The sequence below is a fragment of the Rattus norvegicus genome, chromosome 14 (assembly GCF_021556685.1).
Source record: "Rattus norvegicus strain SHRSP/BbbUtx chromosome 14, alternate assembly SHRSP_T2T, whole genome shotgun sequence".
In the NCBI taxonomy this organism is placed as follows: domain Eukaryota; kingdom Metazoa; phylum Chordata; class Mammalia; order Rodentia; family Muridae; genus Rattus; species Rattus norvegicus.
In genome coordinates, this window is record NC_141547.1 from 106,450,258 (window position 1) to 106,469,886 (window position 19,629).

Here is a 19,629-nt window from a genome sequence, read left to right on the forward strand (position 1 = left end):
TTTACAATATATACCTCAGGTGACAACACCAGTCTAATAAAGCCAACAGGCTTAGGTCATTCACCATACTGTGTCAAGTTGTATGTGTAGCAGCTATACCCTGTTGCCAGCATAGTAAAATGTTAACAGAACACAAGAGATAGGAATATAAATGTGCTCTAGACCTATAAAGCAGTCTAAATTAAGAGAATAGCACTTTTCTCAGGTATGAAATCCTTCTCAAAGCAAGGGCATTATGTGGGTTTCTGATTCCAATATGACTGGTTGTAAGCCTGTGGGGATTAGGAGTTTTTCTGGTCACTAGGACAGACCTCACCTATAACGTTGGCTTGGTTTCTTTTTTTTACCCTCACCCCTATGAAAGAATAATACACCCCACTGTCCACGCTGTGAAACCAATATAGCAGATGTCATGCTTCTATGCTGCTGTCTCAGGCTTCTGATTTTACCAGGTCCTATGTGCAGACTTTGTATTATTTCAGTCATTCCTCAACTTTTAGTTTGGTTCTTCCCTGGAGGAAAGGAAATGAGGGTTGGACATCTCTGTTCAGCCATATTGAATCTCAAAATTAATTTGTTTTGCTGATTTTTTTTTAGATAGAATCCCACTGTGTTACTGGCTGACCTTTAACCCACAGAGATCTGCTTGCTTCTGCCTCCTGATTGCTGAGGTTAAATGCATGAACCATCATCACAGTTGGTATTAAATTAATTTTCCTAAATAAAGTCCACAAGTTCTATTATTTAGTGGGTAGTCTTCCTTCTTTGGAACGTCTTTCTTTGTCAATAATAGTTTCCATCATGGATGCTGTGCTGTAGATTCATTCCTCATCTGGATCAACTTCTCTGTTATAGGGATTAGTACTAATCTCTGGGTTATAGCACATATAGTTTCATCTGCTTATAGTGAGATCATGAATTTATTAAAATGGCTTTTAAAACCATTTCAATAGGTCTGAACAAAAGAGAAGGCTATAATGATTCTGCCTTTGTGATGTAGAATATTTATTATAGGTATTTATAGAGACATCAACAATTTAGAATTAAATAGTAATAGAGATTTTAAGCTTCAAATAATAGTATTCATAGATTAGAATCAAAACATACTCCCTTGTTGCAATAATGCAGTTACCATAAAATGTAAGGCTTATAAGTTGAATGATATAGAAAAAGCAGAATGTGATAGTACATAATTGTGACTTGAACAATGTGATGATTCTTCTCTAACTGATACTATATTTATCAATCCTCCCAACCTATGCAAAAATCTCTCCATCTGAAGATGAACCATAAAAATGTGCTGTTTCATAGACAAAGGTAACCATGTGTATCGGTCTCATATCTTTCAGCTTCAGGTGTTGCCTTAGACATGGTGGAGGGTTTTGATTCTTTGGAAATCAGCATGTGATTTCCTCACAATTGTCTTGATCTTGTTGGTAATCTACTTTGCTGAGCTAACTTGATGGTACTTTTATAGGAATAAATGCCAAGATTTGCTAGTTTCTCCAGTAGATGGGGGAAAGATGTAGCAGCATGAAGTTTACTACATAATGCAAAGCCTGAGAATTAATATAAGGCATTAGGGGTAGGTGGCTTCAGATCAAGTGAAATAATTGTCTGAGACAATCTTATGTTAAGTTTCAAGGATAAAGGAAGCTCCTGCAGATACCCGAGATATTCATTCTTGCATGTCTTGAGAATCCCTAAGAACCATGGTTGGCAAGTCAAAATTGTATGGCAGTGGTAGGCACTAAGTGGTAGCTTAGTTCACTGAACTGAGCTGCAATCATACCAATTAAACTCTTGGAATGTCACATGAGATGATGAATTTCTACAGAGTTTTAAGCATATGTTAAAATGAGAAAGGCATTCATTGAAAGTTAAATTGTGACAGTCTACCAGCCTCATGGCAGCCATAAATACTGTTGAGATATGTAAATTAATCTTTGTTGCAGGAATGATTAGATGTTAAATGTATAAAAAATATCCCATAGGAATATGGTGCTACTCACGTGATCAATATACTCTGTTTTTTAAAACTGGGCCAATGCTCAGCATAGGAAGCCTCATTCTACCACCTTATTGGCAACTTCTGAGAAATCTTATGTACTACTGTATCTTATCCCACAAATACATAAAATAATGCTGATTATTTAAAAATCTATTTTAGTGTTTTCATTACCAATATTAGTTTAAGGAATGAGGACTTTACTACAAATTTCAACTGTCCCTAAATCATACACCAGGTGAATGCAATAGACAGTGGTATAAATTAAGATGTCTCTGACTATCAAGTCCCTTGTAAGCATAATTTAAATACTCCTTTTTCATTTCTTTTACTTGTTCTATAATGATATTCAGTGACTATTAGAAATCTACTCTGTAAGAAAGAACATTTCAAAACAGACAAAAATACTGTGAGATTAAATAATTTATTACTGTCGCTAAGATGTTCACATATACTTAATACTCAATTTTATATGGAACTTTAAAAAAATAGTTTTCGTACAGTATCAAAATTTACACAAGTATTTTGTCAAAAGACCAATGTCCTTTGTATCGCTACTGCAGGCTCTGCTACAAGCACAAAAACTTGTCTAAATGCCTTCAGACTATAGTAATACAACAATTGAAGGATGTTTCTATGCAAGAAGATATGATATATATATAAACAAATTTCTCTTAGACACTAAAACTATAGCAGTTTAAAGGAAGTTTTAAATTATAACTCAGTTATGACAATTACAAAGATCCTTCTGTATTAAACAAACTCATAAATATTTCCAGAAAATAGAGGGAAGTTTTGAAAAATCACAATTATTCTCTTTTAAACTATGACAAATTTCTTCTCATTCCCCCTGCCAATAACCATTAAATATTACATAATAAGACCATTTCATTTTTAGACAACAAAGAATATTGACTGTGAATCAAATCACAAATTTAGAAGCTATCCAGGAATTGTTGCATCCCTACTTTATAACCTTAAACTACAGTAAAAACAGCATTCTGTCACAGGATTCTTGCACATTCATACAAGAAACTATCATTGCATTTAGAAAAACATAAAATACCTATCATAGCATTTCCAGTACACACATTCTAATGTAATACATCTACACCAAAAGTCAGAAAACTAGCAAAGCTAGCACACATCTCAAGCAATCTGAACAAGAGCTTTTAGCCTCAATAATGGACATGCGTTAGCTTCCTAAGACATTAGATAGCTTCAGTGATAGGCAGAGAAAGCTTCTGTTTGCTAGTGCAGTGCAAGACTTTAAATGTTACATAAAGTTTATTAAATACAGCATGTCTAGAAACTAAATTGTAGAAATAGACAATCTCAAAGCTTGAAACACCTAGAAAAATTATGTTTGTTTCCTTGTTAGTTGACATTGGTACATTGGATATATATAAAGGGTTGTATGATCCAAAGACATGCCTTTATAAACAACTCATCAAAATTATTTATTTTGACCAATTTAAAATAAATGATACTCTCTGCTAAGCACTCTAAAAATTCCTCCTAATATTCTAGCTGGTAAAAGATTTTTTTGTTATTTTTTTAGCACCTCAGAATTCAAATGAGAAAACCAAATATTATCTTGTATCCAACTAATTATGCATCAGGAAGTGATCTTTCCTCAAGTGATATATATATATATATATATATATATATATATATATATATATATCACATGAGGGAGCTTCGTAACCTAGGCTGTACGCTTGAAAATACTTCTTCATATCTTCCACACAGTAAAAAGCTCCTACCATTAGATACAATGAACCACCTCTATCAAAGCCACAGAGGCTCTACTGGACTCCTTCAACCATGCAGTTTACCCAATATCGCAATCATGGTTGTGAAGAGTCTAAAACATGTCAGCTGTCATGAAAGTGTTAATACTAAAACGATTTTCCAAAGCTACCTTGAGACTGCTATGAACACTAAAGTTGAGACGTATAGAGCATATTAGCTGTATGGGGGAAGATACACTGAAGAATTTAAAGGGGGATATATGCGCAATGTACAATCACTCCGTGTGATGCCATGAGTCCTATTTTGTAAAATATGGACTTTCATCTTTGTCTTCTCTTTCTTCTACGTCTGGTAGTGGCGGTGTCATGTTTGAAGGCACTGCTTCTCACATAGGCCCTTTGTACTGGTTTCCTGACAGATGTTGCCTAATTCCAGGACACGAGCCTGCAGCATCTCCAAGTTTCCTCCACACAACCTTAAAAAAAAAAAGATGAGGTAAGTAAATTATGTGTTATCTTGCAGAAACAGATGTGAATTTCAGGGAGGACTGTGAGAGGGTCAGAGATGAGTGTAAAGACGAGACAGATTCTCCACATGGATGGGTTGAAACACAAAGTAAAGCATGGCAGTGACAACTGTGTGATGGTGACAACTTCTGTAACACAGGAACTATCAGCTAGGGTGCTATATCTCACTCTAGCAACCAGGGCTTGTATTAGAAAAGGACATAACATTTCACCCTAGCTATCTGAGTGGTCCTCAGCCCTGACAACAATAATCCCCACCTGCAGAAATTCTGAGGATGCTAGCAGGAAGGAGGCACTGGTATCTGTATTTTTATTGAAAGTTCCCAAAGTGATTTCCATGTGCATTTAGAATTAGTTAAATTAATTAAAAGAGCAAACTGACTTCTTTCTATAACAAGAGATACAATGTCTAAAGAAAAGTGATTTTGTATTCTTGAGCCCTATAAATTCCAATCTTCTAATCTTAGTTTCCTAATCTTTGCAATGTGAGAGGTGTGGTCACCATACAACTCTGCTAATGAGCTACTAAAGAATTCTCTCATTTTCAGAAGAGAAAAATAAGAACATTCAGAAATTATTGAAATAAATTCAATTATACCTATTAAAAGCACTTCATTTTGGGTGGCTCTTAGAGCACAAAGGTAAGATCAAGAATAACATGAGTATAAAACCTTAAGTCACCAAAAATGCCAATATACAAGCACTAACTAGAATAAACACATGCATATCTATACACAGTAGAACCACCTAACTACCCTAGACTATTCACTGTAGATAGTTAGACTGATGACTTTCACCAAACAGAGTTCTAACATGAACACAAAACCATTAGTAATTTTTTGCTCATTAGTAATTGAGAGACTATTTCTTTTTATTTTGCTTTTAGGAAATTCACCAGGGACATGCACTACCTCTAACAATGATGCACAGTCATGCTTTTCTTCGTTTCCAAGACAGTGAAACTAAAATGACACAGTTTATCACACTCACAGGGAATTTGAGCTGTGGCCCTTAAATGCTAAGAATAAAATTATTTAGCAATGTACAGCTTCGTCTATATACAGAAAGTCAAGAAAGTTTCAAATGATATCATGCATTTCCCATGTCTAGCCCACAGATAAAATCAGTTCTACCAAGAATGTTTTGAATGGCTGATTTTGAAGCAAAGGATATATCTAAAGAATGCAGACTAACTGCAGATATTTCTAAAAATCTGGTTATCTCAACAAAGCAGTGGAACTCCTGTTCAGTTACTGAATTGTGGAACACAATGGGCCATACCCAGGTATTAAAGTGAGGGAAAGGAAAAATCCTGCTGAAGTCAGAACTCTGAACTAAAGCAATAATACTAGGCATACTATATAGATAAAAAGCAGAATTCATAATAACATAAGGGTGTTAATGAGATCACCAAATATCTCACCTGTCACTTGGAGACTTCAGACAAACCTAAAATGACAAGGTCACTAAAATTGATGTTTATGATTTTCAGAGGGCAGTAAATTCATCCTTAGAAGAGAACCAACAAACTATTCATTAAACAATGTGACAGTATATGGATAACAGTCTTTTTGGTAAGTTAATGTTACCCGCTTACATTCCGGAGGAATATCAGAAACTGACAAGATTTTCACTACTTTGAGTTTTTTCAGAACTTTAGGAAGCTTATCATGTCACATATAACTCTCTAACATTATAAGTCTATAGATTTTCAAATAGGAGGTGTTGGTAATCTTCATTATCTTCTAGGAAATTTATTTATTAAGCTGCCTTATAATCTGCTTTCTTTACTATCCACCCTGCAGTATTCTCTTGAATTTATTCTCCAGTCTTTCCTGTGTAGTTTCAGTGGTTGCATAACTTATAATGGTGCCTTGGGTACTATTTTGTATCGTTTCCATATGAGTTTTAAAACTAAGTGTTAAGGTTTGGTTTGCATTTTCCATTTATATTGTAGGTATCAAAAACAAACATCGACAGTTAGAAAAAGATACCCTATAGGAAATTTAAAAAGAAATAAGAAGGGTGGGCTTAGGGTTGTCTGCTTTTATAGCTAAAAGACCTCAAGACCTACTATCCTTTTAAAGCAAACAAAAAAATCAACAAAAACTAAGTGTGATCCCAAGACATGTTCAAAAAGTTTTTCATAAGGAAGGAAGAGAAAGGCAGGAACATGAGGGCAAAAGCCAATCCGGTGTTAAGCTAAATAAAGAAGATATTATCTATAGGATGAAGTGCTTTCATTCATTATGATGAGAGGTAGGAAGAGCAGGTCCTCAAAGGAGACCTGGCTAATATGTTGACTTCACTAATGAGTTTGAGGACACAACTTCCTTTCTGGGTCTTAGTTCCTTCAAACATACACTGAGTGCTGGGGCTCTTGGTCAAGGTGTCACACTCAAATCACCTGTAACTGATGCTAAAGGCATAAATCCAATTAAGTACCTCCATATGTTCTTAAAAGGCCACCAGAAGATGACTCTGTGCTTTTCTCCCAGTACTATAATTCCCATCAATTGAATTTTATTTATTTTAATAGCCAATAGATGAGAAACAACAGGAACCTTAGGTTTATAAATCAGTGCTATACATTTATCTAAGGCAAATACTCAAATAGAAAGATCTTAAGCACACATTGAAAAGCTACAATGAGAAAACATTAGTGTATGAAGAAAATGGTATGCAGAACCATGACCAATTAATACCAAAAAACAGATGTGCAGCAATGAAAGGTGCTTGGAAAGGATTGCAAATTAAAAGCAGCCACAACACAGGTAAGCAAGAGGTTTGGAAATTATCACCTCAGCACATGTAAAATGCCCATGGGACTTAAAGATCATTTGCTGGATTCCAGAAATATCTTGAAGTGTTTAATCATAGGTCTGATAATATACAGGATTGATAAATGTAAAGCCAAAGGATATTCCTATGCAAACTTGCTGTTCTGTGCTGTTATGTGCATAAACTGTGAGATAAAAACACAATATAACAATACAAATTCAACTAAAGCTAGGGTCTAGCCATGACTTCTTGGATTTAACAAATGCATTGCTCTATAATTATCTATTTAGCTCCTTAAAGGTGCATGGCTGTATTCTTGATTAAACAATATGTCAATCAATAATCACATTTACATGATTTACTGATCTATCTAGTTTCCAGGATAGATTTCTGTTCCAGGATAGATTCCATTGATACACCTATCTATCCAATGTCTAAATGTGAGTTGTCTCATGAAAGGTAAAGACAATACTTAGTATGATATGATGGGTGCACCCATTTTAAGTAGCGAAGTAATTGGTTTCTGGGGTTGTTCCTTGTAAGTTTTCATTCTTTTTATAATGTCTTAAATTCAACATTTAAAGATGTTTATAAGTCTTTCTGGAATACAGGACTGACTGATCATTTCTGATTACACCCAGGGCTTCTCATGTAGTAGGCAACCACTAGATATATCACCAATCCCACTGATCTTGGTGGTTTTTAGAATAACTATGAGAATATCTCTGTAATAAAACAAACTGAAAATAAAAACAAGGGCATTGTTTTATTTTCATGAAAAAAACGTAAAATTATTTGGTCATCAATTTCAAAGTAAATGTTCTTAAAGGAACAACTGAGCTGTAATGAGGCTTTCAACACAGAATATACAATAAAGCACATCAAACTTACATTGCACATTTCTCTGACTATAGCTTTTTCTGTCTCACTAAGGTCATGGTCATACTCTTTACCCTGTTGACGATCTACAGTTTCCTCAACATCCAAGACCTGGATTCATTGAAAAAGAAAAGCAAATTTCACATGGGAAAAATCTGTTAGTTTATGATAATATGATCAAGGACCTCCACTTTGTCAAATCTTAAGATTTCTCCATGTCTGCATATCAGAATGGACTAATATATGGCAAAATCTCTTTAAGTAGTTAGTTGTTCTGAAACCTGGAATGAATTTCATTTTTCTTTCATTCAAAGCAATCTATTGTACCACTAATTTTCAATCAAATTTACTAATGTCTAAAATAATTAGATATATCTAACTTGGTCATTAAGATATTTGCTAGTGTGAATTATTTTGTCAATAATTCTTGGCCCAATATAATAGTGAATATAATTCACTATATACCAAGTGGTATGAGTACTATGTATACAAGGCCTATAGAAAAGATGGCTATAAAAGAATAAGCCTGTGAAGTATGTACATGGGGAATTGCTGAGTTCACAGTTCTCACCTGGATAGCCTAAGAAAGAGTCGTGGGGATGGATCCTGAATACAATACAGACCCCTTACAATGAAAATATCCAAACAACACTTCAAATACTTTTCATTTGAGCACAGCATTTTTTAATTGTCTTTTGGACAAGTTTATTCGCCTATATTTCTCCTTTCCTAAATTGTCCCAAAATAGGTTAAAATATATTACTTCAAAATGTGAACATTTTTGTAGTAACAGACGGGTGGAACAGAAGGATGCTGTTTGTCACTGTTGTAGTGGTTTGAAAGCAAAAGCATTGATGTACAATAAAAACTGATTCTTATTGTGAGCATCCACACTGAATTGTGACTTACCAATTAGCTTCTTTTATTGTCACAATAGTCAGGGATGCCACCTCTAAGGGTGTGCTCCAATAATTAGCAACAATGAATAGTCTCCATTTCGAGTTTATAAACACTGAGACAAAGTTTAATATTTTAATAGTCTTATTCAAAAACTGATCCTCATTATCACCATAACTAATTTTTCTTTAAAAGTCTTGATACTAGATTCATGATAAGTCTTTACATACTGAGAATAAATGCTGACTTTTAGTTCATTGAAAATTTAAAGAACCTCTTGAACACCTGTCTATAAATTTGATTCATAAGGCACCTCAGAACACTGTGTAGTCCAAATCAGTTAATCTCTACTAATTTAAGTTTCAACTAATAGCAGTCATGAATTTTGGAGCCAGGAAATTACAGTACCATTATAACAGACCAGTTTCTCTTGCTAACTTACATTTTCCTCATAAAGCGAGCCCAGCATTCATTAATCCAAATGCATTAAAAGGGAGAAACTGCATCATTATTCTCTGGCCACACAATTTTGCACACTAATCTTATGAAATGTTTTCCAAGTTTACATACTTCTCCTGACACAGGAAATCCCAACAGCAATCACGTTTGATATTTAAGAACTTCTAAAGATCTCTGCAAGCAAAAGTCTCATTACCTGCTCATGAAGGAAACTAATGTGTTCGCCTGATAATACAACTTCTCATTCTCTTGAGACATTTTACATGGATATTAGGGAAAATTTTCATAGAAAACCAAGGGTCTCTTTCTTGTCCTTACTGTGCTTTGAGGCTACATTCAGAGCTGCACTAAGAAATTAGAGGACTTCCATGTGGCCCATTATGTGCATTGGATTCAAATGTCACATTTGACATTCAACAAAGCAGCAGGTTGAAATGGCTTTTAAATAGTTTGAGTAGTAGGGCAAGGTGGTGCTTTTGGATTTTGTGCAAAAACTAAACTGCTACAAAATTAAAGCTGATCTATGGGCTCTTTTCCTCTTTTCCAATTCTAGAATGCTTTCAGAAGGTCAGTGCCTAATTTATGCTAAAGGTCAACCAAATACTACTTCAGAGAAGAAAAGTACTTATCACTCAATAAGCCAGCACCTGCCAGAGACAGGGCAGTGCCCTGAATGATTGACATAGCTTTATATCAATTTCTCTCAGTCCCTGCTTACGTTTTGCCCCAATGCAGGAAGGATCAAGTGCACTGCTTGTGGCCACCAACATCTTGCCTGCTCTCACCTGCAATCAGTACATGTTTGAAGAATGCAAGTTCATTTTTCTATTAGATGAAGTGAAATAGCCTGAGAGCTAAATCTCATTTTCAAGTTAAATCACAAAAACCAAAGTGTTTCCTTGAGGTTCTCATATCTGTGTATCATGAATACTTTAGACAATATGGGACACTCCAAAAACGGCAACTTCAGGCTGATAGTGAGTCCAAAAGTGAAATACTTTAAGTAATAAGACTTAAATGCCAAAGTTGACCTTGAGCCTTCTACCTGCATTATGACTCGAAAGAGTTGATTAAAAATTCTTCAAAGTCATAAACCTATCTAAAGAACAGTATTTCATACTGAGAAATTATATCAGTTTTTAAGGTTATTTTTTTTTGCCTATATACATTGTCAGTTTCTACTTTTAGGTAACCATTTAAATTATTTATTATTATTTGTTATAATACTTATTAATTTTATCTACTGGAAATATTGTTAGCTAAGGCAATAATTAATTTTTTGCCCAAATTTTTATTTTCACCATAAAATCTGAAAAGTCAAAACTAGAGACAAATTTTCTACTATGAGTCTAGAGAAAGAATAACTGCAATTTAAAGTAGAAGAACAAGTAGATTGAAGTTTATTTCATTACTCATTGAATAATCATGTAATAACTTCAACTGCCTTCCTTACTTTCATAAACTTAGTAATGCGATACATTGGTGACATGTACACAATAACATTTCATATACAAAATCTGTAACATCTTTCACATGGGTATGCATGCACAGCAGACTTCAACTTCAATGCAGATAGAAATGAATCACGGTACTCAAACAAAATAACAAAAGTAGAGATTTGACCTTAAACACTCAAACCCAGTGTCAGTTCACAAATTAAAATCAGAGATTAAAAAGTTATACCAGAATAGGGGTTAAAATAAAGTATGTATGGTTACAGCAAGACTGAGGATTGCCAGACTACAGCAAACAAACCACAACACAACCGAGGTTCCGGGTAAATGGTTACCTTAAGAGAATGTACCACAGGTTCAGGCTGCTGAGAAGGTGTGGTATGTCCACTGAAGCTAGCTGGAGAGTTGGGTGAACTGTTATTCCCATCAGCCCCTGATGACAACCTAAAAGAACCCTTAGTAGAAAACCAACAACTTTGTTATTAAAACAAAAGTCGTTTATAACTATATAGGTGCCATTAAACATTCAATTCCACCATCAAAAGAGCAATATTCATTTTGTCTAATTTTTTTCTACTATTCCCTCCTCAATTTCCCTAGCCTGTCTTAAAGCAGTATCAATCTACTCATTGGAATAAACTTGCTACTTAAGCAATAAGAAAACAAGAGCTCTCCCCATAAATGCCTGGATGCCACCTCCAATTTACTAAAGACTACAATTCCCCCAAGAAGTGGTCATTGAGAATGATTCAAGAATGATTTTTAAAAACTAAAGACCTGAAGAGCAATGAATTCATGAGTCACTCTGCAAGCTGAGTTAAATATGTTTACTCAGGAGGACAAATGTCATATTCCATATGTCTTAGAAAAACACTAATGTATCACAGTGTTGCATTGGAGAAACTGTTTCTCTTATTTAAAAAAAAACCTTGTTGAGTTTAATATCTATAATAATAGAACATTTTAAAAGGAGATTTAACTAAATTCAACATTTCCTTGAGCAAGTATTTTTATTAACCTCCTTTAAAATGAAAACCAAATAGATACAATTTACATATTTGTTAATCAATGATTCTTCAACTCAGTGGCTGAGAAATGATTAATTAAACCTGTGTGAACCACAGTAATCTCAGGGGTCTGCAGTTTTTCTGCATATTGATTAGGAAAGACTAATGGATACACAAGAGAAAACGGAGCTATAATTATTGTCTCTTAGGAAAGTAGCAAGGGGGATTTTTCCAAAGTTGGTTTTGTAGAGTATTTTATTCGTAAGGAACCAGAGGAATTTTAATTTCTTCCCATCAACAAAACTACAACTAACACAGATTTGGCCACAACTAATAGAGTCATCAAAGATCCAGTTAGGTGGTCCTGTTAACATAATCTCCTGAGTAGTAAGAACCATTGAAGATGCATTATGAATTCATAAAGGGGGAAATAATAGTAGTTTGGGACATTCAGTTACAAAAGCTACAGGAGATCTTCGACAGTGGATATTTTTGGGGAGGAGTAGTAGTAGCAGTTACTATAGACAATCTTTATGGCTGTATACACCCAATGTTATTCACATAGAATTTAACAATATCTATCATTTGGAATATTATGCCCTTTCTTTTGTTACTGTTGTTTCTTTCTATAGCCTTCAAGGCTCTGGTTTTCTCCTAGCAAGCCTACGGAGGAAAGAAGTATTTTTTTCTATGTTACAAGAGCTGTGCAGTATAACACCTCCTGCCTGCCAACCAAACTAACTACTAGCAAAAGGAAGCAGTCCAACGAGATACTCATATGCTCTTTTAGCTTCTTTCCTTGATTGCTACAAAGTCTTATATTGAAAGCAGGAGACGAAATAGTCTGAGAAATATAAACCCCCGAAACCCACTTGAAAATTAAATTATCAAGTTTTCTTTTTCCTAGCTTGTAACTTAAATCAGACCTAATAACACTGATATGAATAATAACCGTGGAATTGCCTGGGATGTAATGAGAGTTAGAAAACAGACCTTAGCAACCCCAAAACTTATACAATTTTTTTCTTTAGATTAAGTGACTCCAAAGACATGAGTGACAGGGAAACTCTTCTTCCCTGAGTGACACTATTCCTCTGTAGTTTTCTTCCCCTGCTGGTACTAACCTAGACTCTCTATCAGCAAAGCTTGCTGGGGAAGGGGCTGTGTGCATTCAGTTCACCTACATTTAGAACAATGCATACTGTGCTATTTTCTTTCTGCTTGGTGATCTGATAGACAAGACCATAAACACTCCTATTGTAGGTAGTCATCCTGCCATTTCCTTCCTTAAGGCCCCTTTTATGAAAAATTTATCTCTAAATCTTCTGTTTACATGTTTAACCAAAAGTCAGCCAGACACATCAGTAATAAATAGCATGATTTTCTTGGATAGGGGAACTCTGCTTTTAAAAAATAATTTGGATTAACAAAGATTTAAAACCCAACATTAAACTATCTTTGAACCTAATGACATAATGACCTAATGACCTGAGTCAACTGGCATTGTTTAAACTTAGAAGACACCTGTGTTGATCATAGCTACTAAGAAACAAGTAAAAGCTTTTATTAGTTTTCTTTTTAAAATGATTATAATACATTCTTACTTGGAATATTGATTAGGGGAAATGTATCTTTCAAAACCTTAACTTTAAATTATCTTTGAGACCCATGGACTAGCAATCAACCAGAAAGATCAAGGTGAATTCTCATTCTCTCTCCCTCTCTCTCCCCCCCTCTCTCTTATTCTCTCTCTTATTCTCTCTCTCTCTCTCTCTCTCTCTCTCTCTCTCTCTCTCTCTCTCTCTCTCTCTCTATCTCTCCCTCTCTCACACACACACACACACACACACACACACACTTTTCCTCTGCCTCTTTCCCCCTGTCCCTCTTCTTTCCAATATTAGGTAGATGATAGATAGATTAGATAGATCTATAGATAGATAGATAGATAGATAGATAGATAGATAGATAGATAGATAGATAGATAGATCTTTCTATACATACAATGTTTGGGAGGAAAGTAAGAAAAGTAATGGTAAAATTTAATACCAAATGTACTAAATGCCTTTCTAGATTGTAACAATAAAATTCAGCATCCCATTCTGCCTCATGTAACATAATAGAAGTTCAGCTTTTTAAACGTTTATGAGGATATTTAGAGAATTACATGGGTTCATTAAGTATGTACTCTCAGTTGACTTATCCATTCTGACTAAACTAGTTTTTAATGTGCTACTGAGGAGACTTCAATACACTAAATAATATTAAATAGTGTCTCAGAGCTTGTTTCAATAAGATTAAGGCCTTTTATTTAAATTATACTGGGCTGGCTCAGAAGACGAAGAATTTAAACATAAAAGACCATAATAAAATTGGAACTACAATTCCCATCTTGAGTTGTTTGTGTTCAAGCCATATATGAAGACCTGCTGTAAATACATATCATACACAAAAATATCCAGATACTCTGTCAGTAGGCAAGGGATATGTAAGGCCACATGGTGCACCTGGACTTTACATGTTTTTTTTCCTGCTTTGGCCCTCTCCTGTAGTTAGGCTTGCTCAAACTTGAAATGTAGATCAGAAAAAACTAAAACTGGTAAAAGGTAAAGGATTCCAATCCCCACTTATCTTCCCACCCCATCGGCATACAACCACCTTCCTCCACGCACACAGACTTAGCATATATGTCCCCCTCCCAAACTATGTTATTCCTCTAGCAACAGACACTATCTGGTTATACACAAGCAAATGCAGACAGCTCACTCATCTTCACTCACCGGGAGAGAGGGCAGGCATCTTCCTATTCCTCGGCACCCTTGCCACCACTGCAAGACCCGCCGGGCTCTGGGCCCCCAGCCTTTCTCCATATTTGAGCTGTTTCTAGTTGGAGGTTGACTTCTATTCTGGGTGGCCTTATATTTGGAACAATATGGTACAATCACTCAGAAAAAATACAGTTTCCCAAGACTCAAGAAAGCAGACAAAATAAGAAACTTAATGAGATGAACCACAATGACCACAATGTCAAGCTATAACATGCACCTGTAGTTAGGGGAAAATCTAAAATATCAGTCAGAAGTCTTTGTGGGACCTCATAGTGATGTCACTTACACAATAATAACTGCACCCTCAAGCTATCAAAAGATTTTATAAAAGGGAAATAAAAGAAAAACTCTTCAGGATATTTAAATGATGTGATTTCATGGATTTTATGTGTTAGGAACAAAATCAGCACAAATCTTTCAGATATATAAACTGTTGAATGTTTAAACTTGACAGAAATAATTAGTAATGTAATTTGAAGCAATAAGGATTTTTGCTAAAGGATACATGTTGAAGATTTTATCAATAATATGTCAAATTCTCAACAAAATTATTGCATCATGAAAATTATCAAATCCTAAGAGATAATCATTGCATTAAAATAACTTTTATACTTTTTTAAAATAATTTACTCAATGTTCAAATTTGTATACTTATTGTTAGTAGAGGTAATATAAATGAAGAAAAAAGAAAATTCTAAAAGTAATTTCCCTGAACGTTCAGCTTTGTACTACCCATATAATTCTATTACAATAATCAGAAGCAAAATAAGCTTATTTGAATAAGACATTGTTTTTATTCCTAAGGCTACTATGTCCCCAAGCAAAACAACTAAACAAAGATCACACTCCCACACGATGGCCAATAATCGCAGTGTGGAAATGTGTAGGGTAATTCTGAGAGATCGAAACTGAGAATAAAATACTTTAGTTCTATTTTCAGGGATGAAGTTTCAGCCTTCCTCCATCCATTATTAGACACTGTCTATTAGGCGTCTCTATTAGAGTGTCAACTGTTCTTCAATACCAAAAGAGTAGACCTGAAAACATGTGAGAAACATCATTCAGACTGAGCATATTATACTTAGGAATGTAACTGTATATACATATATGTATAAAACAACAACTTATGAAAAGGAGACAATGGATTTGAAATAAAACAAGGAGGGCTATAAGACAGGGCTGGAACAGAAAAAGTGAAAGGGAAATGATGTAATTATATAAAATATACTTTTAAAAAGCATTTTGTTGGGGTTGGGGATTTAGCTCAGTGGTAGAGCGCTTGCCTAGCAAGCACAAGGCCCTGGGTTCGGTCCTCAGCTCCAAAAAAAAAAAGCATTTTGTTCACATAAATACATTTCCTAGAAGTTGGTGTTTTGGTGTTGTTTTCTCAGTGATGTTAGGGGTGGAACAACAAAGAAAATAGAGCATGGTCTTGTCACAGGTAGCAATTGTTTATAGCAGTTGACTAGGCACACTCTGCAAAATCAGCTTACCGTTTCCTCCACAGTCTACTATCATATGTATCAGAAAATTATATATCTGTGCCAAAGTCTGTGATCATATCAGCATGCAATTCTGATGTGCAATTATCCTTTAGTTAATTTTTTCATATGTAATTATCTGACCTCTTTGATCATCAAAATGATTATATCCAACAATTTATAAAATGATTGATGGCTTTAAGTTTACTAGCCTCCCACACACTAATCAATTTTATTTCTGTGAGAATCATTAATTAGAAATGCAAATTGTATAGTTAATTTTATAAGTCATCTGGTTTTCATGATTTCCATGACGTCAGCATCTCTCAGACCTTAAATTTTTCAGATCTAGTTAAGTAAGTAAATCATACAAGATTAAAACCCATTTCCATTCTCCTGTCATATGTAGTGAGGCCAAATCTCAATACCTGACCTTTGTGGTAGTACCTCCCCGATGAAATACCCACCTGAGAAGATTACAAAAGCAAAGAGCCATTCAGAGAGTACAAATGCAATGTGGGGATGCTCATGCAACATAAAGTAGCTGCACACTTAAGTCTTATTAAAAGGTTCTTTTTTGTACACTATCAGTAAGCCCCCAAATGGGAATAATATACAAGAACTTCTTGGTTGTAGAATAACCAATTTGATGAAACCATGCCTCTGAAGAACCAGGATTCTTGATTTGATAAGAGATTTCAAGACTTTGAGAATTTAGATAAATATAAAAATACATTCTGAGACTATTGTCTTTTGACCTTCATTCACACCAACAACAAATTTCAGATTTTCCAGCTCTCTGTCTACCATGAAATATTCTCCAGACAACTTCATAAAATAGAAGAAATCTTCAGTATTTCTACCTTTGGAATTATTTTCAGCAACATGTGAAACCCAATCATATTCATCCATTGTCCCATTAAGTAATGATCATATTCCAATAACCTACTGGCCATTACATTGAAATGATTTTTGGAAGTTAAAAATTATTGATTTTCTATATGTTCTTTAATAAAATTTCTATGTACAGTTTGATATTGTGAGTCAATAAGAAAAACACTTATAGTTTGAGGCAGGAAAGAAAATGGATGAAATAAAGTTTACAATAAGGACTTGTTTTTATTTTCACAAACTAAAAATTTCTGAAAGGGCCAGAGAAACATTAGAAATCTGTGAGAAGGGAGAAGTAAAAATTAAGACCTGAGAGAAAGGCAAAGGAGACTGTTAACAACATATGCCAGTGTAAGACAAGGCATCCTAACAAACCACAGATAAAATAGTTTCCCCTTGAAAGGTTAATAGACAAATTCATTAATATGGACTCATTGAGAATCTTAGGAAAAAGGGTTTGGAAAACATAAAGTAGCTGATATTTAAGCTATGGGTATCTTCCCCGTTCTGAGTCAGTCTGATCTATAGATTTGTACTTCACTGACTTAGAAAGGAAGAAGAAACAAGAACCATTCTCAAATCCTCTACATACGTTGTACCGAGTCAGTGCCTACATCTCAGGATTTAAGAGGTCAGAATTTTAGTGGCTCCTGAAACTCCTCTGTTCTTAAATACAAATCCAGCTTTAAATCAGCATATCAGGACCCTTACTTTCCAACCAGGACCCTTTTAGTGAATAGTTATAATTATCTGAACATATACAGGGTCTTCTAAGACATATAGTATCTCTTAATATTTCTCAATGGGTTGTGTATGTATATTAAGAAATCAGAAGCCAATTCTGCAAAACAAACTATTTCAATTAATCATTCTTTTAAAATCTGAATCAATGCATATTGTTAATGAATCCTTGCAGAAGTCATGAAATCATGTAAAAACATCATTATTCTCTTGGATGAAACTTAAGTCACAAGAGATGATTATTCAAAATTTGATCTGTAGTCTCTACAATACAGAAAAATTGCCTACAAAATAAAGCATTCACAAAAATTCTTCCCAATGATTCACTGTAATTAGGGAAAATGCAATTCAAAATTGATAATGTTTCCTGTGTTATATATTCTACTAAGGAATTCTGCAAAATGGGTACACCAGACTTCTTATTGAATACACACACACACTAACATACACACACACATACAAATGAATGCAAAAAAAATGAATCTTTCCTTAATCTTATTGAATCTTATTCAAATTCCTTAAAAAGGAATACTCAGCTTCTTTGTATAATCTCCACATTTAAGAATTGCAAAACTTGTGCTGCACATAGGAGACATGTAGATTAAATAAGAGATGTTGATTTTGGCAGACTATACAGAAGATTTCATTGCATAGATAGTCAATGATATATACCCTCTGCTTTGTATTTAAGATAATTGATTTTATTCAAATTAAATCTAAAACTACATATAAAATATATTAAAAACTTATTGAGAAATTTTATATCCTCCCTTCAAGAAGTTGATCAGGGAGTCAGACCCCTTATAGCAATACAGACTATTGCTACTGTTCTTAGCTTCCCATCACAACTTGATAGTAAGACACTGTTGTTGACAGTTGATGATCACTTTAGAGAAAAAACATGGAGAAACCAAGGTGGTACTAACCAGGAAGACTTTTTTAAGACTGACTAGCTACCATGTACCAGAAGGGGCTACTTAGTCTGCTTGGAGAGAAAAGTAAAAAACAGTAGTGCTAAGATATGAACATTACAAGAATGACCAGCTTGGCAAATTAGCACACAGATTCAATGGTGGCTGAAATGTTAGGGGGAGTAATGAACCATATCCCAGTTGGATTTAGGACCCATTCCATAGGAGGAAAACACATGCCTGGTACTCTAAATCTGGCCAAGGTAGCCACAGGCCCCAAGGGTGAGCCTACTACTATTATTTTTCTAAATAGACATAGCATCAATTTGCTTTATAAATGCGCATCTCCCTCCATAACAATGGATCAGTACAGTCCTCTGTTCATTTCAGAGAAGTTTCTTTGTGCAGTGGGGGGTACTAACATAGAAACTCATAAGTCCTCAAAGTGCAGAGAATAATTATCTGAGAAATGTTTACCTATAAATTAAATATCTCTACTGCACCACTTTCCTCCCAGGCTATTTGGAAAAGAGGGTGAAAAGACTGTTAGATCCAGAAGTCAGGAGAAGAGCAGCAGCTTTTTCTGCTCAGCAAAACCAATGCACTCGTGAACTCATTGCAGCTATAGTTGCCCATAGAGGACTTGCATAAGATCAATCTAATCAACATTCCAGTAAGGAGGAGGAGATGGTCAGGAGCCTCTCTCCCGGGCTATTGACAGTTGATGGCTACTCAAGTAGGGACAACCAGTTCTCTTTAGGAGTGTGTACCTTACAGATTGACCACTCTCCAGTTGATTACCCCATACCAATGTATATATGTATGCAATGGGCTATTAACAAAAAAAAAAAAACAACAAAAATGGGACTTAGCATGGAGTATTATGAGGAAATTCTAGAGAAGTTAAAAGAAGGAGTAGAGAACAAATATAACCAAATTACCGTGTGTGTGTGTGTGCGTGTGTGTGTGTGTGTGTGTGCGTGTGTGTAATTCTCAAAGAAATAATGAAG

General features: G+C 34.7%; 1 protein-coding gene across 8 annotated transcripts in view; it reads right to left on the minus strand.

Moving 5' to 3' along the window:
* Positions 1-988: 988 nt before the first annotated feature.
* The window catches only part of Ccdc85a (coiled-coil domain containing 85A), a 238,938-nt gene continuing 220,297 nt past the window's right edge, over positions 989-19,629 (minus strand). For 2 of the 8 annotated variants that reach the window (XM_087582683.1, XM_087582689.1), the window contains exons 4-5: positions 11,096-11,215; positions 2,414-4,238 (exon numbers count right to left, since the gene is read on the minus strand). In XM_087582683.1, the coding sequence (XP_087438809.1) occupies positions 4,149-4,238; positions 11,096-11,215 (210 nt within the window). In that variant the 3' untranslated portion in view covers positions 2,414-4,148. 8 annotated transcript variants of the gene reach the window in all.